The sequence below is a fragment of the Salmo trutta genome, chromosome 19, assembly GCF_901001165.1.
Source record: "Salmo trutta chromosome 19, fSalTru1.1, whole genome shotgun sequence".
Taxonomy (NCBI): Eukaryota; Metazoa; Chordata; class Actinopteri; order Salmoniformes; family Salmonidae; genus Salmo; species Salmo trutta.
In genome coordinates, this window is record NC_042975.1 from 29,640,525 (window position 1) to 29,667,549 (window position 27,025).

The following is a 27,025-nucleotide window of genomic DNA, read 5'->3' on the forward strand; positions in this document are numbered from 1 at the left end:
CCTATTAATTCTTGTACATTTTATCCAGAGCCCAGCGATTGTAAACAGAGGGCGCTACTAATTTGATCTAAGGCGGACACCATAGACCTAAGTTCGTTTTGGTCACAGGTCACAACAAATACAGTTTAAATATATTGCAAAATTGAATTCAAGAAAATTAATGTGTGATTAAATTGAATTGAAAAGCACATTCATCCACTGACTTCATCAAAAACGAGCAGTTGATACAAAAATAAAAGTCCCAGAATGCATTTCGCAAAAAAAGGGCAGATTCAGAAAGACGGGTCGCGTCGCAGTTACCTTTGCGCTATTTAGCTAGAATTAGCTTTATTTCTGTAATTACATTCCAGTAGTGAAGGGGTTAGTAAATCAATTGACATGGAATATTAAGTGTCACAAACTAGCTATGTGCCTTTGATGTGTTTGTGAAGTAAACGAAGCACTCGATATTTTTAATTCGGTGAGTAAACCGCTTGCTAGCTGCTAACGTTAGCTCCCAGTGTCCAGATGTCAGCTGGCAAGCCGGTTCGCTAGTGACAAAAATGCTTGCTTTAAACAAGATTATTCAGAATTTGTACGATACAATAACGTATATGCAGCAATGAAATCCTTCAATATTATGTAATGATTTTCTAATTACCTCTTGTTTGCAGCAGCAGTCATCGCTGGAAAACAAACAAGGGGGTGCCGACATGGCCTCAGTCGTAGCGAAACGAGAAGGACCACAGTTCATCAGTGAGGTTGCTGTGAGGGGCAACGCCGCAGTGCTGGACTACTGCCGGACGTCGGTGTCAGCTCTGTCGGGAGCGACAGCGGGCATCCTTGGGCTCACAGGACTGTACGGATTTATCTTCTATTTCCTCGCCTCGTTCCTCCTCTCCCTTCTTCTCATCATTAAGGCCAGTCGCAGGTGGAACAAGTGCTTCAAGTCTCGGAGGATGCTCTTTACAGGAGGGCTTGTTGGAGGTCTTTTTACCTACGTCCTGTTCTGGACTTTCCTCTACGGAATGGTGCATGTGTACTAATAAAATTGACCAGAATGTTGAGCAAGTTTTAAACTTAATGTCATGTAAATCCAATTATAATTGTCTAACTGCCCGCAAACTTTGTAGATATAGGCGATTGATTAAATACTTTGTTAGATTAACTGTTTATTATACAGCTACGTGAAGTATGTCTGTCAGCAACTCTATACATAAACTAAAACATGTCCTGCTTTCTCTCATTTACTGAACTGTTAACTGCTGCAGTATGTTATTGTTTATCTCTGCTCTATTGCATCTCTAGGATAACTGAATTTACCAAATTGTGTCATCTAGCTGTTGATACATGTTATAAACATTGATGGGAAGTGTGCATCAGAGTGAGGTGCCTGATGCTAAAATATTTTTCAAGTAGTGTAAATAGGATATAACGGCTCTGGTTGGATCCTTCAAAATAAATAACTCCATACAACCTGTTTGTATAATTTATTGATCATAAGATTTGGCAGACAACTGATATGATTGTTCTAACAATGGCCATTAGCCCTAAAAATGCATTATCATACAATGTTTTCCATTTAAAGGAAATACATTCAATAACTTGCCTCATACTCCTCTAGTTCTGACTTTGTATATACAGACATATTGAACCGGACAAGGCAGAAGTTACAAGCAATCACAAATGAGAAGTATTTATGATAGACAACCTTAGACCCAGTGTATTTTTCAATTGTGTTAAAAAGCAACCGTTCTCTCACGATGTGGTATTCCATCATATGTCTCAAGGATTCATTCTACTACAAGCGGTCTGTCAAGGTTTGAAGGAACACCGCTGCCAGCATAATAACCTAGTTGAGCACTCTGCAATGGTTTGATTGCATGGCCTAATTGACCCCTCAACAGATGCATTATGATTCAATCTTGGAACAAGTAAATAAGCCGTCAGAAATAGAATAGTGCTTTTTCTCTTTGATAAATATCTCGCTTCTTGGAGCGTCTGCATTGTCATTGCAGCAGTAAAGTGTAAGGAAAGGAGAGCATTGTCATTTCTATTTTCCAGCCCATCAGTCATCATGTCCAATTAGGACATGCATCACTCCTGAGAGACATAGGAAAACCAGAGCCATGTATCAGCATCAGTAACCTCTGCTGGAAGAGGAGAAAGAGGGTGGGCATCGGGATCAGCACCTCACCCACCCACATTTTACTTTCCACCTGCTACAGGACCCAGTCTAGACATCTTGACAATAGCAGAACTTCCTTGTTTCAGGTCTCTCTTGAAAAACAGGTCTTCTGACCTCAATGGGACAACCTGTGTTAATAAAGGATAAATAAAAATGTCTCACAGATCCGCCTCTAGCCTTTTAGGTGCCCTAAGCGAGAATTTCTTAAATAACATCTGCAGTTCTACACATTTTGCCTTGACAAATGCCATGTTAGTACGATATCCGGGTGTATAAACAAAATCAATGGGGGCCTTCTGGAGGTAAAGGGCCCCTGGAGGTCAGGGCCCATGGGCACGTTCCCTTCGAGCCCAGCAGGTAATTCAGCCTTGAAGGTTTATTTTATTTATTTAACTAGGAAAATCAGTTAAGAACAAATTCTTGTTTAGATAGCTGGCTAGACTAACTTACCTAGTAATCCTATAAAATGTTAGCTGACATGGGCTAATAGACATTATAGAAGAACTGCTGATGCACTACCACATTTTTTAATTGCACGTAAAATCAACGTTTATTGGTTGTGTACACAAAGTTGTGTATTCTACTATGCTATCTCAACAGTAAGTTGTCCTACGTGCAGCTTCTAGTCTGGTGTCTCACTCTGAATTAATCGGTTAGTGTCGTGGAGGGTGAGTATTATACCGTTGCCCCACAGTTCGTGGAGAGAGAATGTGAACCTCGTTTTTCTCTCCGGTTTTAGGGTCCTGTTTCTCCTCGTTCTTCGTAGAGAGTGTGGTAAGCTCATGTTGTTCCCCAGCATGTTTCCTGTGTTTTCTTGTGTCTCGGTTCACCAATGTCTTCGCAATCTCTTTGTGCTTCTTGATCCGTTCTTTCCTGTTAAAGGGATGTTTTATTTGTTTTACTGACAGACAGAGAGAAGTAGCAAGGCAAACAATCCAAGACTGAAATTATTTACTTTACTGAATAAACGACAAAGTGTAAATTCTGTAGTTAGTAGTAATAGTGTCATAGTGTCTTACTTGAGAATCTCAAATTTCCTGTCTCGGTAGAAGGAACTCGTGCTCAACATGTAGATAAATATCATATCACATGCAAATTTTCCCTGAAACAAAGACAAAGGCAAGGTTCAAGTCAATACATACAATAGAGTCACATTAATCATGATAGAAATAAGGCCAACACCCCCAATAAAGCTTCAGGCAACTTCACAGGCCATAGTGAAAACAAAAATACAAAAAACACTAACTGTCCTGTGGATGTGTACAGCAGACTTCAAAGAGCTGTCTCCTCAGATAAATAAGACTGAAATAGGGCACTAAACCTTTTGTTCGGGGGCAGAGGGCTTCTGAATGCCAAATTGACACCTATACACCCAAGGAACTCCTGTAGATATGACAGGTTTAGACAGTGAAAAGAAAATGTAACGATATTGCTTAGACCTACTCAAATGTTTCAGATCTACAAACAAGGGGATAGGGATCAATTTGTAATGAAGAAGATTAGCATATTGTATGAAAAATTATAAGGGATCGCCCTCCTGTGGTGATACAGTGCATTCAGAAAGTATTCCGTATTCAGACAAATGGATGAAATTAAATACAAATCCTCATCAATCTACACACAATACCCCATAATGACAAAGCGAAAACAGGTTTTTAGAAATGTTCGCAAATTTATTAGAAATAAAAAACAGAAATACCTTATTTACATAACTATTCAGACCATTGGCTGTGAGACTTGAAATTGACCTAAGGTGAATCTTGTTTCCATGGATAATCCTTGAGATGTTTCTACAACTTGATTGGAGTCCACCTGTGGTAAATTCAATTGATTTGACATTATTTGGAAAGCCACACACCTGTCTATATAAAAAGGTCCCACAGTTGACAGTGCATGTCAGAGCAAAAACCAAGCCACGAGGTCGAAGGAAATGTCTGTAGAGCTCCGAGACAGGTTTGTGCTGAGGCACAGATCTGGGGAAGGGTACCAAAACATTTCTGCAGTGGCCTCCATCATTCTTAACTGGAAGAAGTTTGGATCCACCAAGACTCTTCCGAGAGCTGGCCACCCAGCTAACTGAGCAATCAGGGGAGAAGGGCCTTGGTCATGGAAGTGACCAAGAACCCGATGGTCACTCTGAAAGAGCTCCAGAGTTCCTCTGTGGTGATGGGAGAACCTTCCAGAAGGACAACCATCTCTGCAGCACTCCACCAATCATGCCTTTATGGTAGAGTGGCCAGATGGAAGCCCCTCCTCAGTAAAAGGCATATGACAGCTCACTTGGAGTTTGCCAAAAGGCATCTAAAGGACTCTCAGACCATGAGAAACAAGATGCTTTGGTCTGAAGAAACCAAGATTGAACTTTTTGGCCTGAATGCCAAGCGTCACATCTGGAGAAAACCTGGCACCATCCCTACAGCGAAGAATGGTGGTGGCAGCATCATGCTGTGGGGATGTTGTTCAGCAGCAGGGACTGGGAGACTAGTCAGGATCAAGGGAAAGATGAACGGAGCAAAGTACAGCTAGATCCTTGAAGAAAACCTGCTCAGAGAGCCCAGGACCTCAGACTGGGGCGAAGGTTCGCCTTCCAACAGGACAACGACCATAAGCACACAGCCAAGACAACACCGGAGTGGCTTTGGGACAAGTCTCTGAATGTCTTTGAGGGGCCCAGCCAGAGCCCGGACTTGAATCCGATCGAACATCTCTGGAGAGACCTGAAAATAGCTGTGCAGTGATGCTCCCCATCCAACCTGACAGAGCTAGAGAGGAGGAGCAGAGAAGAATGGGAGAAACGAGACTCGAGGATGTAATCACTGACAAAGGTGCTTCAACAAAGTACTGAGTAAAGGGTCTGAATACTTATGTAAATGTGATATCAGTTTTACATTTTTAATACATTTGCAAAAAACTTGTCATTATGGGGTATTGTGTGTGGATTGATGATAGATTTTTTTTTTTAAATCTATTTTAGAATAAGGCTGTAACAAAATGTGGAAAAAGTCAAGAGGTCTGAATACTTTCCGAATGCATCGCATTTCAAAAGCATTTGATAGCATCCAACCTGGGCATGCTGCATGAAACAGAATTACAGAGAAATCTTTTTTGGGGGGGGAGAAAATAGATAAGCATGTGTATTGGAAACAAATTAAAACACAAATCTATTAAATGACTTCTTCAGCCTACCATCCCGTTAGCGGGATCATTTTCCAGCGAAAACTCCTAGCGACATTAGCATAACGAAATTCAATAATTTTTTTTTTTTCAAATATAGGGCTGTCTCATATCGTTTTATAGATACACCTCTCTTGAATCGACCCTCGTTGTCCGATTTCAAAAAGGTTTTACAGGAAAAGCACAATATTAGATTATGTTAGAGGAGTACATTGTAAAAGTCGCATCATATGAATTTTCCGAGCAAGCACACCCATCACATATAACCAAAAAACAGCTAAATGCAGCACTAACCTTTTACAAACTTCATCAGATGACACACCTAGGACATCATGTTACACACAGCATGCAATCTTTTGTTCAATAAAGGTCATATTTCTATATAAAAACAGCATTTTACATCGGCACCTGAGGTTGACTAACTATTTTCCCATATAATGCGTCCCGGGAAACAGTGCTACAATTTTATAAATTACTATTCGAAAACGATTTTTTAAATATATATTGTCAATCTAAGATTTATAGATGAATATCTCTTGAAAACACCTGTCAAAACAGATTTTAAATTAACTTTACAGGGTAATCACACTTTGAGATCAAATGGGATGCGATACCCAGAAATTGAGCTCGAAAACCTAGCTCGGCGCCACCTGTGAACAATAGCACGTAACATCTGATATTGTATAATATCGCCAATAATCCCTCACCTTTAGTTGTCTTCATCAGAAATCACTTCCCGATGTCCCAGGTCCATGACAAATGTATTTTCGGTCGAAAAAGTCCATGCTTTATGTTCCATTAGCTTCCTCTTGTTAGCGCGTCCTAAGGCTGTAATCAAATGTTGATCCGTGGGCGGCAGCTGTCTAACGCAAAATGACTGTTTACGGTAAGTTAGGGTCGTTCAAACATGTCAAACGTTGTATCAAGTAATCGTCAGGGCCTGTTTCAACAAGAGAGCCAATCAGATTCGAGTGGGACGATTTCATTGTGTTTCAAAAAACTTCCAAAGGTGGGGGCAGACACGGCCGCCAACGTCACAATGCTCATGGCCCTCCGACTGTGACCAATTGCCACATCGTCTCTTTCACTGAGTTTCTACCGTAGAACCCTCAAAACACTTTGTAAAGACTGGGGACATCTAGTGGAAGCACTGGAAAGTGCTCAATTTTCATTTTTTTACGTTGTGATTTATAGGTAAGGCTGTGAAGTCGAGTCCACAATTCAGATTTCCACTTCCTGGTTCAATCGGTCTCGGGGTTTTGACTGCCATACGAGTTCTGTTATACTCACAGACACCATTCAAACAGTTTTAGAAAATTCAGGGTGTTTTCTATCCATATAAAATAAGTATATGCATGTCTTAGCTTCTGACTTTGATTAGTAGGCCGTTGAAAATGGGAACGATTTTTTTCCAAAATGCGCTGTGGCGCCCCCTATCCTAGGGTAAATCCAACAGGTTAAATGACTTACCATGCCCATAATAGCGAGCCCAGACCCAATAGCTATTACTGTGGGAATGATGTTGAATTTTCCAGCCTGAAGAGCACAATAAAGAACAAAGAACATTTGATCTGACACAGACTGTAATATTACTACTACCAACACATTCAATTAGACAAGTAAGTGTAGCTAGAATCACTGTCATACCCGTCCATTCACCATGATATCAAAGCGAATCCCATAGACTTTATACAATGTCCGATAGCTCTCTCCAGCTTCATCTTTGTAATACCGGGCATATCTGGAAAACAAACAAATCAGCTGTTTGGAACAGAAATGTCAACAACTGCTTGGTAGAGATAGATCTGAGATTAAATACAGTACTTCGAGAGAGCTCAAGATAATAACTTTTCAGAATTATTATATCTGCATGAAGTAAAACGTGCTTAAGATGCAATACGGGGATCTTAAGCACAACAAATTTGTAACATGTTGTACCAATTGGATTCATAAAATATCATGCGAATTGCAAAAAAAAAAAAAATGGGGACCCGTTTCGGCTCATGAGCACCACTTTCAAAACTACTGGCTGAAATTATACAAAAGTTTGGGAACATTACTTTAATACATGTCAAGATGTACCTGAAGTTGTAGCCTGATGTGACAGAGCTGTTTAAGTTCATATCCAAACGAGTAAAGCTGTACTCTGGGTTACACTGTGAGTAGTCCTTATCCAAATCACAGTTCCACTCAATCAGAATTCCAACTGACCCACCCTGAGAGACAGAGACAGAGAGAGAGAAAGATGACACTGTTTATGAATAAACATCTGTGCTTGACGTTGCTCTAAATATGGAGGATTACTCTATTGCCCTGCTATTCATGATTTACTTTCTTAACCTTGACTATGAACTGTGGTCACATTTACATCAACTCCTCGTTAAACATTAACAACTAGAAACATAAATATACTGTACTTCACAACATTAAAACTGGCAACTCTAATGATAACACAGTAGCTACTACACTGCTGATCATCTTCGCCATATATGGTAAGAATGGCTCTGGTTAACCCATTGTCTTGTTCTATGCTGGGTGTCCGGCTATATTAACAACAAAAGTTAGTGTTTACTTGTAAATGTCTACCCTGAGCTTACTAGGGAGTTGAGGTGAAAGCACTTTATGCAGGGCTCTGTGACAAGCCACTTAATACAGATCTAGCAACTGCTATGTTTCATACTGTTGTTGCAATTATGCAACCATCATTGTTATTCATTTAAATGTCAGGCCTAATGACTGCAGCCTACATGGCAAATGTCCAATTAAATGTAATCAAAATTATGGTAATTACCTAACTGCCTGAAAGCAAGCATCATTATCAAATGGACTGGAGGAAAAGAGAATTACACCACTCCCGCACTGCTTGGATAGAATGATGAAAGCCTGAAAAGCCTCATTTGGATTCAGTGGACTCAGTGTTTAACAAGAAACCCAACCCTTTATGCCAGGTCTCCCTCTGCCAGGGAAAGCGGTCTCCTGACCTCAATGGGACAACCTGGTTAAATAAAGGACCAATTAAAAGATTTAAAAAATACATTTATGTACCACTACAGCCATGTCCTGAAAATCATGTCCAGTCCTGCTGACTAGGTCTCCCAGACGGAAGATGGGGCAGTAGGGATGTAGGTCATTGTCATAGGAACATCTCTTTAGATAGGAGTCATTACCGGTGTCCAGGACATTTGACCTGCGGGGAAAGGAGACAGAACAGGACATGTCATTTGTTTATGTGATTAGTAGTCCAGTATCATACTTTTCCTTGGCTAAATACAAAAAAGGTCATAGGCCTAAACCAAATAGAATGAACAATTAAGTTATCTTATCAGCTTGAAATGACACGCTTTTCTCTTTAGGCCGTGAAAATACTGCCCCCTAGCCCCAACAGGTTAAGGAATAGCACAGAGTTACATATATTATCTATCATTTCTTAAATAGCTCATATGGCACGTAAATATATTATGCTATTTCAAGCTGCACATCTACTAAACTGTTCATTTTATTCATGCTGCTCATTCAAGTAACTTCAAATCTGTCGTTCTGCCCCTGAACAAGGTAGTTAACCTACTGTTCCTAGGCCGTCATTGAAAATAAGAATCTGTTCTTAACTGACTTGCCTAGTTAAATAAAGGTAAAAAAAAAATATATATATATATATATATATATAAGTAACGTCATAGTTCAAGCACTTCATAGTTTAGACACTTTCCATTCAATACACACAATGTAGGGGGGAGAGGGGTATGTTGAGACATTTTTTACATTCAGTATCACTACGTCAAGGGAAATATAGTATTCTTTCTAACAAACATATGTACATTTATTTCAGGATATTGTGTATCCCTGGAACTAATCTGAATTATTGTAAACATAACAGTTTTAAAAACATAGTTTGTACAAAACAAGTGGTCTCTTGGCACAACTTACCCTGGGTATGGGGTAAATTGAGCATAGGGACAGGGTAAGTTGAGACAGCTTGGGGTAAATGGGTGATGGTGTCCTGTGCCAGTGGCGGGTGATGGTAGGTCAAAGTTTAATTAATGGAATGGGAGTGTGGTATAATTGTACATCTTCAATGCATGCCTACATTCAGCTATACACTGAGTATACAAAACATCTTTCCATGACATAGACTGACCAAGTGAATCCAGATGAAAGCTATGATCCCTTATTGATGTCACTTGTTAAATCTACTTCAAATCAGTGAAGAAGGGGAGGAGACAGGTTAAAGAAGGATTTTTAAGTCTTGAGACAACGGAGACATGGATTGTGTATGTGTGCCATTCAGAGGGGGAATAGGAACGTTTTCTGCATTTGAGGATACTAAGCCCATGAAACTGGTCCATGAGATTCTTGATATGATTAGCAAGCTCAGACTCCATTGTCATCAGATAAGACCTTGTGTACCTCTGCCACTCTATCATAGCTTCTCTTTCACACAGGTTCATGTTCATTTTATTTTTTGTCAATGTACCTCTTCAGTGTCATTCAGTACATTTGTTCAGCCCTTACTGCTGCTCAAATTGACTTCTTCCCTTCTCTCACTTCCTTGGCTGCTCTCTCAAGAACCTCAAGGTGGGCTAGACCCCTGCTTGTTTTACGTTTGTATACACAGGGCACGATGATGTCTGCTCTGTAACAAACATCTTGAGTTCATATGCATGACACATTGCAAAAATACTATGCATAAAAATGACAAAATATAAACAACTTTACCCAAGGCAAACATTTTGACTATATTTGCCCACACAGCTTCCAGGATGCACTTTCACGCTAGGTTTAGGACTTCATATTGTAGCTTATAAGAGACCCCAACTGATGTACAAAACTATCTGCTTTGGTTTAGATAAAGAATCCTGAAACCTCTAACACAATACATTCATTTTTTGGACCTAACTTGCTTACCACTTTTTCCATGTGGTTTCTTCCTTCACAGACTCAATGAAATGATGACCTCTTCTTAAATATTTGGTCACATTATTAATTTTGTGTATGGTTTCCTAGAAACACTCTCCCCTAATCAAAAGATCTACAACTGAAATGATGAATCATGAATTGGCAGAGGTCTGATGTCTCTGTGCTTTCCTATTAGGCTTGGAAAGAGAACACCGATGTTCTGGCTGATGAACCCTTCTACAACAACAGCCTTACTTACTGACATGAGAGCACAGTGAGCCAATCAGATCTGTTCTGACTCCTGTCCTGGACTGGGCCTGCTCTGCTGTCAAGGACGTCTCAGATGACCGCTACACTGTCTCACTGAACACACATACACACACGCACCCAGTATGCACGTGCACAGACACACACACACACACATTCACTGGGCGATATGGCTGTATATAAATAGAAGGGACTGTGCACCCTCATAGCTATCCAAAGCAGTTCTAGGACATGTATCCCCCACTGCCCTACTTACACATACTTAATGAACTATGTCACTGACACTGACTGTTTCCCTAGAGACAAATAGCCTCTACTACCCTGAAGTCTGAATGAACAAGCCCCACTTAACACCACACCACTTACTTGGAGAATTCAAACTTCGGAAACCTGACAGAGTTCTTGATGTAAATTGTGAAGATTTCTGCCTTGCTTAATAAAGCCTCCCTGGAAAGTAAGGGGGAAAAGTGTTCATTCAAAGTGACTTCTCCATAATGGTAGATGATCAGGACAAGATACTTCAGAATACTGAAGTACATAACATAGTGTATGTAGTGGGTACACTTATACTGAGACTCAATGCAAAAGTGACAATTTCATTATTTTCACAGCAAAAGAGGATGAATTCTCACAAGGGTTTACGTCCCGTCTCAACGGGACACCAGCCATGTATCTCACAGGTCCCTGTAGAGTTTAAACACAGGCCGGTCTTCACCCCTGCAGGGAAAGGTAAAGATCGCTGTCAACATCCTGGAAAGACATAATAATCTTGGGGGAAATTAGGGTGAAGGGTAACGCGTAGGAGTTACCAAAGTTGAATAATTTTGTCATGCAACATTTTTCGAAGGAATTTCCTAGAGAGACATTTGTCCAATTCCAACACTGGTGATTCTCATAAGCTTTCTACACATTAGTGGTGTACATGTGCATTTTAAGAGAAATGTGATCATAGCCAGTGTTAATCTGTAAATAAATGGTCATCTTGGAAATGTAAATAGAAATTAGATAAAGACTGCCCCAGTTGACCATATTAGTCCTTACCATTGCCAGCAACTACCGCCTCACCCTCAGCACAATCCTCATTGTTTACACATTGGCCATCTGGCACCTTAGGGCTCTGGAGAACATAGGACACGTTGATGCAGTTAAAAATGCAAGCCTGTATTCAAAGCAGTGTATTGAAGAGCCTAGAGATGATGACAACATACAATACATGGTGACCACAGTGGGGAGCACCATTTGAATGCTAAAGCAATTTAGGAAAACACAATGTTATTGGACCAGTGAACAGTGACACACTGAACCCTTCATACTATGAAGATTTTATCTTCATAAAATATAATGAATCAATCATTCATAACTTATCATAGCGGCACCGAAAGCGTACTTTAACATCAAATAAGCAATTATTGGAAGACAATGGCAAGGTCAAGCCATCTTTCTCTGAGGAAAGAACTGTTGGGCCTGAGGCATTACAAATAAAGCTCTAGGCAGTTTGGATTCTGACATCCGCCTCAAATTACTAGCCGTTTTTTTCTGCTTGCTTTGCCATATATGGTAAGAACCATAGCATTATCAATGCTGACTTAGTGGAGTTTAATTTCCTTGTTTGATTGGATCATTAAAGTATTGCTATCTCAGCTGCACAGTCATCCAATCTCTATCTCAGGGGGATCTTTGAAAATAAATTCAATAAACAAGATTTTGTCTAGATTATGGTAGTACAAAATTGCTTTTCACTCACCTCAGCACAGAACCCAAGGCTCTGATGCGGGGTCTCGATGTAATTTGTAACAATGAAGAAAACCTGTTCACCCTGAAAAACAACAACAAGCTAAAACTATACTTTCCTCAATCAGGTTAGTCAGGGGACTGATGGACTGTGTGTTAACTATACAAAATTAAATCCCTAAATACATATTCTTTTGTCTAAGCTTTTAATAAGCTTAAATATAAATAGCACAGTTTCTCACCACATATTAATATAGTTTTACAAAATACAAAATGAAGGAGATCCAGTGGTGGCTGACTGGGCTCACCATGTGGACAAGAGCAGGCTTTTCTATTGAATCTGTTTATCATTGAGTCGCTAAAGGTTAAGTGAATAATACTGATTAGAGTCGAGAATCAACTCCCTATCTTTTATTTAACAAGACAGAAGAAATGGAGTGTCTATTGAGGAAACAGACTCATAGCTAAAATGCATATAACGATTATTCTGTTGCTCTACAGCCTGTACAGTATAACGTCCAATGACTCTAATCATCGCCATTTCCATGACCATACAAGATAAACATTATTTAAAGAAGAGCACTCTAAACACGTGTCAACTTCTCATATTCTAAAACAGTACCAAATGGATGTTCAAAATAGCTGACAAAGATGCTTATGCCAATGTTTCATAAAGTGCACTACTCTCATGCCATAGCCAGATATACTGCCAGATATACTGTCTCTATGGATGTGATGTAAAGCTGTATGTGGTGGCCTGTTACTTTAAAAATCAGTTGGGTGTGATTGAAAACTGATGAAAGTGAGTTAATGGAGAGACCTCATAAAAATGTTACTCATTGTACTTGAAAACATACAATATCAATGACATACTGTATCACTAAGACTTGAATGAATCATTTAGCAGTAGGCTGTGTACTGTGTGTCGGCTCTACCTGTATACATAAAATCTCCCAAAAAGTCCCTGAATCTCACCGTTGGAGGTATGACATAATCCTCAGGCCCCCACAGGCGAAGTCCAGTTTCCGTGTTGTTGGTCATGGCCACTCCTTTCAGCTTGGTGATGACAGAACTCTGGACGGTCTCTTCCCTCGATTGGTACCCCTTCTTAAACACTAAAACCCACCTGAGAATTTAAACACACTGATTATTGATTGTTTGATTTTTTTCTGTAAATTCATTCATTTTAACTCTCGGTCACTTGTGAAAATAGAGTAGTTGTCAGTCACATATAAAATTAACATGGATGGTTATTTGAACAAACTTGGATCCTTCATGTGCTGAGTGCTGAGTGTTCATAAGACACATACATGTCAAATGCATTCTATAACACTGTTATAGAATACTGTAAAACATGGTAATGAAATGAGGGAGAGGAGGCAGTCATGAAAGGATACTTTCATTTTGTGAAGGAATGATTTGTCACTGTGACATGGGTGGATTATTTAGGGTCAAAAGTAAAGTAACAAAAACAAAATGCTTTATTACATTTACCCGAACTGCAATTATTAATTCGATTTTTGTTGAGAATTTCTCTAATTGTATGAAGGAACATAGGAACAGATTGACAAGTTGAACTGGTAGCCTACTAGCCTAATACACACTTTTTACAAGGGTACATGATGTTAAAAGTTAATGACGGTAGCCTCGGGAAGGGGAGATGTATATCCTTCTGGAATTCTAGGTCTCTGGAATTATTATTGCAAAAATATATTTGAAAAAGTATATTGTCTGTATACTCTCATAGTGCATCAATATAGACACCTGAGGGTACCTTGGTAAAGCTGGTTTGAGATTCGATATTCACCAGACATTAGGACCTAAAAACTTCAATAGCTCCCAAATGATTTGAGCTACATACCTCAGGTTGGGTTATTTATGAAGGAAAAAAGGTGTACAACATTGCACATGTCTTATTTTCCAGATTCCGACCCGAGTTTCATAATCATGTGGTAACAGTGTAGGCAGCCTGGTGCTGTGGTAATGCAAATAGTTAGGAACTGTCAAACAAAGTGCATGATCACAATACTCAAATTTCACCACGTGACTTTGCAACCTTATTTCTACTGTCCATTATTCCTTATATAGTGAAGCATGTTGCACACATCCTTTAGTTTTCTCATACAATGAAAAAGGAAAGAGGGATACCTAGTCAATGATTCATACATTTTTTTTTTTTAAAACACTTAAAATTCAATACCTCCTTGACCATGTGACCAAGACACCTCAAACCAACCTTTGGTTTTCTGAAGTTTTTAAAAAGTTATTTTACTGTGATTTATTCTTTCTAATCTTTTTTACTTAGAAATTCAATATCTTCTTGATCACATGACCTAAGCACCTTAAACCAACTTTGTATTGTTCACATCATGGGGAAACACATTGCATACCCTTTGGTTTTCCTATAAAGTGTTTACACAATTTTATAATCAATATTTGAAAATGTAAAAATTCAATAGCTCTTTAACCACGTGACTTAGCAACCTCATTTCAACTGTCCATTATTCTTTATATAGAGAGGCATGTTGCACACACTTTGGTTTTCCTATAAAATACATGATTTAATATAAATATATGAAACTTTAAAATGTCAATAGGTCTTCAACCACGTCACTTAGCAGCCTCATTTCAACTGTCCATTATTCATTTGTTTTTATATACTGTATATATTTATTAAAAAAATCACTCCAAATGCAATAGAACCTTAACCATGTGACCTTGACACCCCAAAACAACTTTGGAACATTCACATGATAGGAACACACATCACACACCCATTGGTGGATTCATTTATTGTACTAGTAACATTTTTTACTTAGAATTTCTATAGCTCCTTGATCTAAGTGAGCAGCCGGATTGCAGTGGTACTTAAGCTGCCCCTGCCTAAGTCGGTCATGAATGTTGGTGTATGTACTGTATCTCAGACCAGAGGGCAGACTCTGGAAGAAGCCACACAGATTGTGAATTGAGTCCCCTGCTCTTTGTGTTGGCTTCTTCGTTTGCCTGTGTGTCATACAGCCTCTAAAGGCCTGAGCACTGCTGCTCTCAGACAGCAGAGCCCATACTGACTACCTTCCTCAGCTTGATGTAACATGTGGCAGGTGTAATAGCTCTGCAGGATTGTGGGAACTACGTTGAGGCTCCTCAGTCTCCATAGCAGGTAAGTGTTAAATGTACTGTGTTTTCAGTGAAGTTAAGGCATCTGCCTGTAATTGTCCCTAAATAATTGAAACTGATGCACCTCTCTACCTGTTCTCAATTGAGTGTCAGCTGAAGTAATGAAATCAGCCTTCTTTCTGAAGTCAAAAAGGACCTGCTTCGCTTTCTCCTCACAGTGATTTGTGAATGGTGTACTCTTTAATAGACTCCATTGCTTATTACATGTCTATCACCAATTTCTTATGCATCTTTATTTCTTATTTTAGTCCATGTTTCCAGACACTGCTGATGATCATCTATTACCATGTCTACATCCAGTTTCTAAATATAGCTTCAATCTCTAGCCATAGCTAAAAGACTCCTGATATCTCCAGGAGTGATAAGTATAATTGTTTGTCTTAATCTGTTGTTGTCTAGTATGGCCTTTTTGCTGGCTAGGGCCATCTACTTAAAGTGCTGCCTGTCTTTCCAGTAGCATACTTGGTGTGTGAACTGCTGATTGCTCATAACTTGCAGCTGATTGTTGACACATCAACCAGGATTAAGGGGCAAAACTAAGACTGTCGCTGAAACAAAGACTGTTCTGCAGAGTTTTTCGAGGAAGGAAGGTGAGGAAGGCTCCACACCATTCTCTCACTTGATTTTACCTAGTTATTTTCAGATGATCTAATTTTGCTCTTTTGTAGCTTTGTCAACTATGTGTATGTTTTCTATACCTGTTTGCTCCTCTCACTGTAGGCTTTACAGACAATCCCCACCCCTTGGCCGCAACCCTTCTATCAGAACAGGGCTGCAGGCAGCTGAGCGAAAATGGAGGAAAAACTAAACTCCTAGGATGACCTATCATCCTTTCACTCCCTCCTCTCTACCTGCTGCTAAAGCCACTTTCTATCACTCTACATTTCAAGCTTCTCTCTTTAACCGTAGGAAACTATTTTCCACCTTCTCCTCCCTCCAGCCACTCAAGCCATAGACTGACAACAACAGGCTCCTGAATAGCTTCTATCACCAAGCCATAAGACTGCTAAATACCTAACAGAATGGCTATACAGACTTTTTTATTTTTTATCTTTGCACTGTCTTTATGCACACTCCCAGGAGTCTACAGTCATGGCCAAAAGTTTTGAGAATGCCACAAATATTAATTTCCACAAAGTTTGCTGCTTCAGTGTCTTTAGATATTTTTGTCAGATGTTACTATGGAATACTGAAGTACAATTAAAAGCATTTCATAAGTGTCAAAGGCTTTTATTGACAATTACATGAAGTTGATGCAAAGAGTCAATATTTGCAGTGTTGACCCTTCTTTTTCAAGACTGCTGCAATCCGCCCTGGTATGCTGTCAATTAACTACTGGGCCACATCCTGACTGATGGCAGCCCATTCTTGCATAATCAATGCTTGGAGTTTGTCAGAATTTGTGGGGTTTTGTTTGTCCATGTTATGTTCCCCAGTTTCTGTGTTGTGGTTTTGTTTGAATTTCAGGAAATGGCTTCCTGAAATTCCTATCAAGCAGCTGATTGGTCGGTCACATCGATGATTGGAGATCTGACCCCGCCCTCTCGTCAGGGGATACAGCTGTATCCCATTACAGACTCCTTCTCAGCTATATAAGCCAGTGTTCTGTTGCTCAGAAGAGAGATGATTGATATGTCCTGTGTGTGTGTGTGTGTGTGTGTGTGTGTGTGTGTGTGTGTGTGTGTGTGTGTGTGTGTGTGTGTGTGTGTGTGTGTGTGTGTGTGTGTGTGTGTGTGTGTGTGTGTGTGTGTGTGTGTGTGTGTGTGTGTGTGTGTGTGTGTGTGTGTGTGTGTGTGTGTGTGTGTGTGTGTGAGAGAGGTAAATTATGTGTTAGTTGTTGCTAGTTTTTTGTTAAGTATTGTATAGCCGCTGATTCTGAGGTATGTGTGTGCCAATAGGATGCAGTGGTTTTGATTATTGGAATTGTTTACTTACATTTGTGTTATTCTGTTTCATTTGTTCCCAGGGGGGAAGGCACCTAGGGAGTGCTTAGGCAAGAGGCCTGCGGGCATACATAACCTGTAGTAGTTACTGTCTATACACACTAGGTAAGACCTCGGCGGACCACCCCTTGTATTTTGGTTAGCGCACCAGGTGTTGCTAAGTTAGGTAAGTAGTGGGTAGGCAGGTAAGGTAGGAGAGGGGGCTTTGACATTTACTTTCTTTGCTTTGGTTCCGTTCAGCCACTTTTTCCCAAATTTACCGTGTGAAGGAATAAATTCCCAGTAAACGGTAAATTCTCTGCCTTTGTCATCTTTACTCGCACCTACAATCCCATTCCCTCTTTTACTCCACGGGGAGTTGAGTTGTAGCAGGGTGTTGCGTACGTAACAGTCCACCCGCCTCCTGAGGATTGACCACAAGTTCTCAATGGGATTAAGGTCTGGGCCATGGACCCAAAATATCGATGTTTTGTTCCCCGAGCCACTTAGTTATCACTTTTGCCTTATGGCAAGGTGCTCCGTCATGCTGGAAAAGGCATTGTTCGTCACCAAACTGTTCCTGGATGGTTGGGAGAAGTTGCTCTCGGGGGATGTGTTGGTACCATTCTTTATTCATGGCTGTGTTCTTAGGCAAAATTCTGAGTGAGCCCACTCCCTTGGCTGAGAAGCAATCCCACACATGAATGGTCTCAGAATGCTTTACTGTTGGCATGACACAGGACTGATGGTAGCACTCACCTCGTCTTCTCTGGACAAGCTTTTTTCCGGATACCCCAAACAATCGGAAAGGGGATTCATCAGAGAAAATGACTTTACCCCAGTCCTCAGCAGTCCAATCCCTGTACCTTTTGCAGAATATCAGCCTGTCCCTGATGTTTTTCCTGGAGAGAAGGGGCTTCTTTGCTGCCCTTCTTGACACCAGGTCATCCTCCAAAAGTCTTTGCCTCACTGTGCGTACAGATGCACTCACACCTGCCTGCTGCCATTCCTGAGCAAGCTCTATACTGGTGGTGCCCCGATCCCGCAGCTGAATCAACTTTAGGAGACGGTCCTGGCGCTTGCTGGACCTTCTTGGGCGCCCTGAAGCCTTCACAACAATTGAACTGCTCTCCTTGAAGTTCTTGATGATCCGATAAATGGTTGATTTAGGCGCAATCTTACTGGCAGCAATATCCTTGCCTGTGAAGCCCTTTTTGTGCAACGCAATGATGACGGCACATGTTTCCTTGCAGGTAACCATGGTTGACAGAGGAAGAACAATGATTCCAAGCACCACCCTCCTTTTGAAGCTTCCAGTCTGTTATTCGAACTCAATCAGCATGACAGAGTGATCTCCAGCCTTGTCCTCGTCAATACTCACACCTGTGTTAACGAGAGAATCACTGACATGATGTCAGCTAGTCCTTTTGTGGCAGTGCTGAAATGCAGTGGAAATGTTTTTGGGGGATTCAGTTCATTTGCATGGCAAAGACGGACTTTGCAATTAATTGCAATTCATCTGATCACTCTTCATAACATTCTGGAGTATATGCAAATTGCAATCATACAAACTGAGTCAGCAGACTTTGAAAATTAAAATGTGTCATTCTCAAAACTTTTGGCCACGACTGTACACACACGCACACTGACACTCCAACACACACATAACATGCACACACATTTATACTGACTCTACACACATGCACACACACTCACATGCAATCATCACTTACACTGCTGCTACTCTGTTTATCATATATCCTGATGCCTTGTCACCTTACCTCTATACATACTGTATCTACCACTATCACTCCAGTGTTCCTGCACATTGTAAATATGGTATTGGAACTGACCCTGTATATAACTTCTTACTTTCTCCTGTTCTTATTATTTCTTATTTTTATTTGTGTGTTTTTGTTCTACCTTATGTTATTTTTAGCTCTACATTGATATTGATTACTGCATTGTTGGGTTTGGAGCTTGCAAGAAAGGCATTTCTTTAATTTCGTTCTGCCCCTGAACAAGGCAGTTAACCCACTGTTCCTAGGCCGTCATTAAAAATAAGAATTTGTTCTTAACTGACTTGCCTAGTTAAATAAAAAATAATAAATAAAATTGTGCATTTGAAACTTAACTAATCCTCCACCCCCTCCCTGTCTGTGGACAACTTTGTCAACCACTTTGAAAAGAAGGCTGATGACATCCGCTCCACATTCACTCAGCCTATTCAGTCCACTGTTCCCACTCACACAGAACTATCCTACGCTGACCTCTTTCTCTCCCCTCTCTCCAGATGAAATCCTGCAACTCGTGAAGTCCAGCCGCCAAACAACCTTCCCTCTCGACCCCATCCCATCCTCCCGTCTCCAGACCATCTCTGCTGACCTCCCATTCCTTACTTCCCTCATCAACTGATCCCTGACCACTGTCTACGTCCCCTGACTTTAAAATGTCCAGAGTCCCTTCACTTCTCAAAAAAAAAAAACTCGACCCCTCTGACATCAAAAATGACAGACTGGCATCTCTGATTGCAATGCTGTCTCTGATCACATCTCTCGTTATCACTCTCAGAATGTTCTTCTTGACCATAATCAGTCAGGCTTCAAGACGGTCACTCAAGTGAGACTCCTCTCTGTCTCACGGAGGCTCTCTGCACTGCCAAACGCTTACTCTCTCTCCTCTGTTCTCATCCTCCTAGATCTATCCACTGCCTTCGACATCGTGAACCATCAGATCCTCCTCTCCACCTTCTCAGGGCTGGGTGTCTCAGGCTCTGGACATTCTTGGATTGCATCCTACCCTGCAGAGCGCTTCTACTAGGTAACGTGGAGAGGATCTGTGTCTGCATTACGTACTCTCACTACTGGTGTCCCCCCAGGGCTCGGTTCTAGGTCCTCTCCTCTTCTCTCTATGCACCAAGTCACTCAGCTCTGTCATATCCTCAAATGGTCTCTTCTATCATTGCCATGCGGATGACACTCAAATACTTTTCTTCTTCCCCCCCTTCTGACACTCAGGCGGTGACATGCATCTCTGCGTGCCTGGCAGATATCTCAGCTTGGATGTCGGCCCACCACCTCAAGCTCAACAAGAGGGATCTGCTGTTCCTCCCGGACATGGTCTGCCAGCTCCAAGACCTCTCCATCACGATTGACAAATCCACAGTGTCTCCCTCCCAGAGTGCAAAGAACCTTGGCGTAACCTCAGACAACACCCAGTCATTTTCTGCAAACATCAAAGCAGTGACTCATTCCAACAGGTTCATGCTCTGCAACATCTGTAGAGTACGACCCTACCTCACATAGGAAGCAGCGCAAGTCCTAATACAGGCACTTGTCATCTCCCGTCTGGACTACAGCAACTCGCTGTTAGCTTGGCTCCCCGCTTGTGCCATTAAACCCCTGCAACTTATCTAGAACGCCGCAGCCTGCCTGGTATTCAACCAATCAATTCAACCAAGTTAATAGAATAGATTAACCACAATGCCTTTCATATTCAAACTACGGAAGGACTTGCAAGAGAAATATACCACTAGAAATTGGATTTAAATATTCAATTTAATTTAACAAAACATTTGACAAACTATGACAAATTAAATAATTCCAGCAACACACTGAACACTTCCCATCACAGGAACTGAATGGCAAATGAGAGTGGATTATTGTTGTAGAAAATATAGTCTACTTCTGCTTGTCCCCATAAGAGAACCACATTTGGTGCTAGGTATAAACGTTTGCAGAGGGTTCTACTTAGAACGAGAAATGTACAATAAGATCAATCAATCACTGTGTACAGTGTGTGTAAGGAGAAACCGAGAGATAGAGGAGGATCAGAGGGAGCATTCCTAAGATCACACCAGATAGGAGAGGCTACGGGATTTGGCTCCCTGACTCATCTAGTGCTACTCATATGATCACTCGGCTACACATGCCTCTCCCTAATGTCAATATGCCTTGTCTATTGCTGTTTTGGTTAGTGATTAATGTCTTATTTCTCTGGACAGAGCCCCTAGCCCTGTCCAATATGCCTTAGATAGCCCTTTTGTTCCAGCCCCAGCACATGGGGTGACCTCACCTGGCTTAACTGGTGAGAAGAAACAAAACCTCTCATCGTCACTCAAATGCCTAGGTTTACCTCCACTGTACTCACATCCTACCATACCCTTGTCTGTACATTATGCCTTGAATCTATTCTTCTGCGCCCAGAAACCTGCTCCTTTTACTCTGTTCCAAACGCACTAGACAACCAGTTCTTTAAGCCTTTAGCCATACTCTAATCCTACTCCTCCTCTGGTGATGTAGAGGTTAACCCAGGCCCTGCAGCCCCTAGCACCACTCCCATTCCCCAGGCACTCTCATTTGTTGACTTCTGTAACCGTAAAAGCCTTGGTTTCATGCATGTTAACATTAGAAGCCTCCTCCCTAAGTGTGTTTTATTCACTGCTTTAGCACACTCCGCCAACCCTGATGTCCTAGCCGTGTCTGAATCCTGGCTTAGGAAGGCCACCAAAAATCCTGAAATGTCCATCCCTAACTATAACATCTTCTGACAAGATAGAACTGCCAAAGGGGGCGGCGTTTCAATCTACTGCAGAGATAGCCTGCAGAGTTCTGCATTACTATCCAGGTCTGTGCCCAAACAATTCGAGCTTCTACTCAATCTCACACAAATTATCAAGGAACCTACCATGTACAACCCTAAATCCGTAACCATGGGCACCCTCTTAGATATCATCCTGATGAACTTGCCCTCTAAATACACCTCTGCTGTCTTCAACCAGGATCTCAGCGAACACCGCCTCATTGCCTGTGTGCACGATGGGTCCGCGGTCAAACGACCACCCTTCATCACTGTCAAACGCTCACTAAAACACTTCAGCGAGCAGGCCTTTCTAATCGACCAGGCCCGGGTATCCTGGAAGGATATCGACCTCATCCCGTCAGTAGAGGATCTTAAATAAGCATGCCCCATTCAAAAACTTTGAACTAAGAACAGATACAGCCCTTGGTTCACCCCAGACTTGACTGCCCTTGACCAGCACAAAAACATCCTGTGGCGTTCGACTCTGTCAATTTTTATTTTACTAGGCAAGTCAGTTAAGAACAAATTCTTATTTTCAATGACGGCCTAGGAACAGTGAGTTAACTGCCTTGTTCAGGGGCAGAACGATAGATTTTTACCTTGTCTGCTCGGGGATTTGATCTTGCAACCTTTCGGTTACAAGTCCAACACTCTAACCACTAGGCTACCTGCCGCCCCAATCACCTCATTCTTATCGGCAGACTCAATAACCTTGGTTTCTCAAATGACTGCCTCACCTGGTTCACCAACTACTTCTCAGATAGAGTTCAGTGTGTCAAATTGGAGGGCCTGTTGTCCGGACCTCTGGCAGGCTCTATGGGGGTGCCACAGGGTTAAATTCTTGGGCCGACTCTTTTCTCTGTATATATCAATGATGTCACTCTTGCTGCTGGTGATTCTCTGATCCACCTCTACGCAGACGACACCAATCTGTATACATCTGGCCCTTCTTTGGACACTGTGTTAGCAAACCTCCAGACGAGCTTCAATGCCATACAACATTCCTGCCGTGGCCTCCAACTGCTCTTAAATGCTAGTAAAACTAAACGCATGCTCTTCAACCGATTGCTGCCCGCACCTGACTGTCCGACTAGCATCACTACTCTGGACAGTTCTGACTTAGAATATGTGGACAACTACAAATACCTAGGTGTCTGGTTAGACTGTAAACTCTCCTTCCAGACACACATTAAGCATCTCCAATCCAAACCTAAATCTAGAATCCGCTTCCTATTTTGCAACAAAGCCTCCTTCACTCATGCTGCCAAACATACCCTCGTAAAACTGACTATCTACCGATCCTTGACTTCGGCGATGTCATTTACAAAATACCCTCCAACACTCTACTCAGCAAACTGGATGTAGTCTATCAGTGCCATCCGTTTTGTCACCAAAGCACCATATATTACCCACCACTGCGACCTGTATGCGCTCGTTGGCTGGCCCTCACTACATATTCGTCGCCAAACCCACTGGCTCCAGGTCATCTATAAGTCTTTGCTAGGTGAAGCCCCACCTTATCTCAGCTCACTGGTCACCATAGCAACACCCTCCAGTAGCACCTGCTCCAGCAGGTATATTTCACTGGTCATCTCCAAAGCCAACATTTCCTTTGGCTGTCTTTCATTCCAGTTCTCTGCTGCCAATGACTGGAACGAATTGCAAAAATGACTGAAGCTGGAGTCTTATATCTCCCTCACTAACTTTAAGCATCAGCTGTCAGAGCAGCTTACCGATCACTGTACCTGTACACAGCCAATCTGTAAATAGCACCCCATCTACCTCATCCCCATATTATTACTTACCCTCTTGCTCTTTTGCACCCTAGTTTCTCTACTTGCACATCATCATCTGCACATCTATCACTCCAGTGTTAATGCTAAACTGTAATTATTTCGCCTCTGGCCTATTTATTGCCTACCTCCTCATGCTTTTTGCACACACTATATAGACTTTCTTTTTCTCTACTGTGTCATTGACTTATTTAGTGTGTTATTGGCTTGTTTATTCCATATTTTTCCAAGTGTAACTGTGTTCTTGTCTGTGTCACACTGCTTTGCTTTATCTTGGCCAGGTCGCAGTTGTAAATGAGAACTTGTTCTCAACTAGCCTACCTGGTTAAATAAAGGTGAAATAAAAAATAAAATAAATTGCCTTACTTCCCTACTCTTCTACATTTGTACACACTGTACATAGATTTTTCTATTGCGTTAGACTGTACGTTTGTTTGTAACTCTGTTGTTTTTGTCGCACTGCTTTGCTTTATCTTGGCCAGGTCGCAGTTGTAAATGAGAACTTGTTCTCAACTGGCCTACCTGGTTAAATAAAGGTGAAATAAAATACAAATGATCTGATGCACCCTCATAGGAACGGCATGGGAGAGCACGAGCAGGCCAGTGACTCGGCCTCCGTAATAGGGTCAGAGGCAGAGAATCCCAGGAGAGAGTGGGGACCCGGCCAGACAGACACAGAAAGGGTGGTTCCTCTTGCCAGTGCCTTGCCGTTCACCTCAATCATAAGACCTACTGAAGAGATGAGTCTTCAGTAAAGACTTAAAGGTAGAGACAGAGTCTGCTTCTCTCACACGGATCGGCAAACCATTCCATAATAGAGGAGCTCTAAAAGAGAAAGCCCTGCCTCTAGCTGATTCCTTTGAAATTATTGGGACAATAAGGAGGCCTGCGTCTTGTGACCGTAGCGTACGTGTAGGTACATTATGTATGGCAGGACCAAAACAGAGACACAAGTAGGAGTAAGTCCATGCAATGCTTTGTAGGTTAACAGTTAAACCTTGAAATCAGCATTAGCCTTAACAAGAAGCCAGTGTAGAGAGGCTAGCACTGGAGTAATATGATACAATTTTGGGGTTCTAGTCAAAACATCTAACAAGAAATGTTGCTAAAATACCCATAAAACCTAGCGGTCAAAACAGGGAAATGGTTCCAATTGTTTTTCCACCATTCCTTTTTCCCATGGAGAATTTTAGAAATACTTAAAATAAGGGCAGTGTTTTGTGTAGGCTTACACTGGTGTGATGTTTTGATAACCGTGTAAATCTCTCTCGGACAAGGTGACGTCTATTAATATATTTGGCTCTATTTACACTCAGATTCGAAAATGCTAATTATCATCAACGTGGACATCATGCAAGACTACAAATCCCTGCAAGCTCCTGCAACTCATCTCCAGCTGACACCTTTGCTAACAGGTATTGTGTCAATTTAAAACTTGCACAAGACTGTTCACAGAATTGTTAATTTAAAGAAATGTTGCCAATTTATTAATTACTAAATGTAGCTAGCATTAGATCGTTAATCCAGAGATTCTTACCTTTGCCTCAATTCCGCAGTCTCATCCAGATCATCACGGCATTTGTAGTTCTTTATGATAGCCACATTTACAGCTAATTAGCATTGCATTTTGGGGGGGGGGGGTAAATACACCTTGTCCTAGGGAGATTTATACTGTTATCAAAACATCACACCAGGGTAGGCCTACACGAAACACAACCCTTATTTTAAGTGTTTCTAAAATCCCTTATGGGTAAAATGAATGGTGGAAAAACGATTGGAACCATTTCCTTATTTGACCGTTAGGTTTTATGGGTATTATGACTCATACTGTGGTTCTCTATTGAAGGAGTGCCAGGCTACCCACACAATTAATGTGTGATTATGAAACTCGAGTCTGAAAATAAGACATGCACACCTTTTTTCCATCATAAAGAACCTAACTGGAGGTATGTAGCTCAAATCTTTCGTTAGCTATTGAAGTTTGAAGGTCCGAATATATGACGAATATCAAAACAACTTTACCACAGTCCTGAACCGTGAATATTATAGTCTTGAGGGAACAACACCCGAACTCCCTAGCCCCGTTTCATGATGACAGCTTGAACGACCTCAAAGACACCCACGATTGACAATTACATCTATTTGCAACTTTGCATGGAAATAATTATTGCCATTTTAATACATTATTCATGCTGTAGTATTGATTATTTCTACATTGTTAGCATGCAATAAAAAAATACATACACCTCACCCGATCACGTATGCCAGCACACATATCTGAAAAACTCTGAATGAGATTCCCAATTTTCTGTTTTCGGCGATGACATATTTTTCTGTCTTGAAATTAAGGAAACCCAGGAAAAATGATCCCCAAGTCAATTCGCCCATATTCCTGTCCCCAGAGTTCGACAGCTGGTGATCGCGCGTGAGACTGGCAGCACTGAAGTTAGTGTCACTGGCAACTGCATGGGCTTTCATTAGTCCAAGTAAATTGCTGCAATTCCAATGACTTGTGCCTCGGCTAACCTACCATGAACGCGGTTTTAGTTTCTGCTTTAAATTGATAATGAAACGGAGACTGTAATGAAACACAACAATAATGTGTATAAATTATCATTCATAAATCAGATATCTGGTCAGCTAATAATTAACAGCGAATTCTTGCAATGAACATATTTATTCCCATGACTGCCAATCTTAAACATTACCCTCATCCTATACCAGGGGTCGGCAACAAGCGCCCCAAGAGATTTTTTGAGGCATCAAAAGACTGTAAAATCACCAGGAATTAATAAAAAAAAAATAGAAAATTTATTCCCAAGTATTCCCACAAATAAAAAAAAGAGACATGTGATCGTGTTTCAATGTAATCACGGTATGAAAGTATAGTTATTTTCAAATGCAACCTCTCTTTGGATTCAGATGCGGTCAATTAGCAGTTTAGAAATTATTATAATTATGTTCCGTGTATTGATTAGGGTACTCGAGGACTGTAGTTGGGAAACACTGGACTAAAACAACAGTTTAATTTGTATGAGCTATCAAATATGGCAAGAGCAGCCTACAGGCACCCGGCTGGGCTGGGCTGCAAAAATACAATTGTTCAGTTGAGTAGCTAACTAGAGCAAAGGTTAAAAAAAAATATTCTTACATTGGGAAATGTGGCCAGGACTGTCTGGGTAATAGACTAAATCTCATGTCCATTCTAACAAGCAATATGGTGTTAGGTCTAATAAATACCAAAACACATTGCGCTCATTAGGCGTGTGCGTGCGTGTGTGTGTAAGTGTAATATGACATTGTAGACTACTGAACTGTGT

The 27,025-nt window shown here is 41.1% G+C and overlaps 2 protein-coding genes across 6 annotated transcripts; one reads left to right on the forward strand and one right to left on the reverse strand.

Annotated features, from left to right (window-relative positions):
* The first annotated feature begins 3 nt into the window (after window positions 1-3).
* Window positions 4-1,455, forward strand: LOC115154313 (ER membrane protein complex subunit 6). 3 transcript variants are annotated; one of them, XR_003867868.1, is made up of 2 exons: window positions 4-460; window positions 657-1,455. XR_003867868.1 is itself a non-coding variant. In XM_029700403.1 (2 exons), exon 2 carries the CDS (start codon window positions 693-695, stop codon window positions 1,023-1,025), a length of 333 nt encoding a protein of 110 aa, XP_029556263.1. In that variant the 5' UTR covers window positions 77-460; window positions 660-692; the 3' UTR covers window positions 1,026-1,455. The 3 variants fall into 3 exon arrangements, 2 of the variants coding, with proteins under 2 accessions (XP_029556263.1, XP_029556262.1); XM_029700403.1 differs by having other exon boundaries at window positions 77-460; window positions 660-1,455; XM_029700402.1 differs by having other exon boundaries at window positions 81-460; window positions 654-1,455.
* LOC115154311 (P2X purinoceptor 5) lies at window positions 1,456-26,219 on the reverse strand. 3 transcript variants are annotated; one of them, XM_029700400.1, is made up of 13 exons: window positions 25,957-26,214; window positions 13,208-13,358; window positions 12,246-12,317; window positions 11,543-11,618; window positions 11,134-11,218; window positions 10,868-10,948; window positions 8,387-8,528; window positions 7,424-7,557; window positions 6,989-7,082; window positions 6,812-6,877; window positions 3,187-3,269; window positions 2,849-3,040; window positions 1,456-2,295 (listed from the first exon to the last, which is right to left on the reverse strand). In XM_029700400.1, the coding sequence occupies exons 1-13, from the start codon at window positions 26,181-26,183 to the stop codon at window positions 2,283-2,285; spliced, it is 1,416 nt and encodes a 471-aa protein (XP_029556260.1). In that variant the 5' UTR covers window positions 26,184-26,214; the 3' UTR covers window positions 1,456-2,282. The 3 variants fall into 3 exon arrangements, 2 of the variants coding, with proteins under 2 accessions (XP_029556260.1, XP_029556259.1); XR_003867867.1 differs by lacking the exon at window positions 1,456-2,295 and adding an exon at window positions 3,489-3,550 and having other exon boundaries at window positions 2,982-3,040; window positions 25,957-26,219; XM_029700399.1 differs by having other exon boundaries at window positions 1,456-3,040; window positions 25,957-26,213.
* Between the last annotated feature and the right edge of the window lie 806 nt (window positions 26,220-27,025).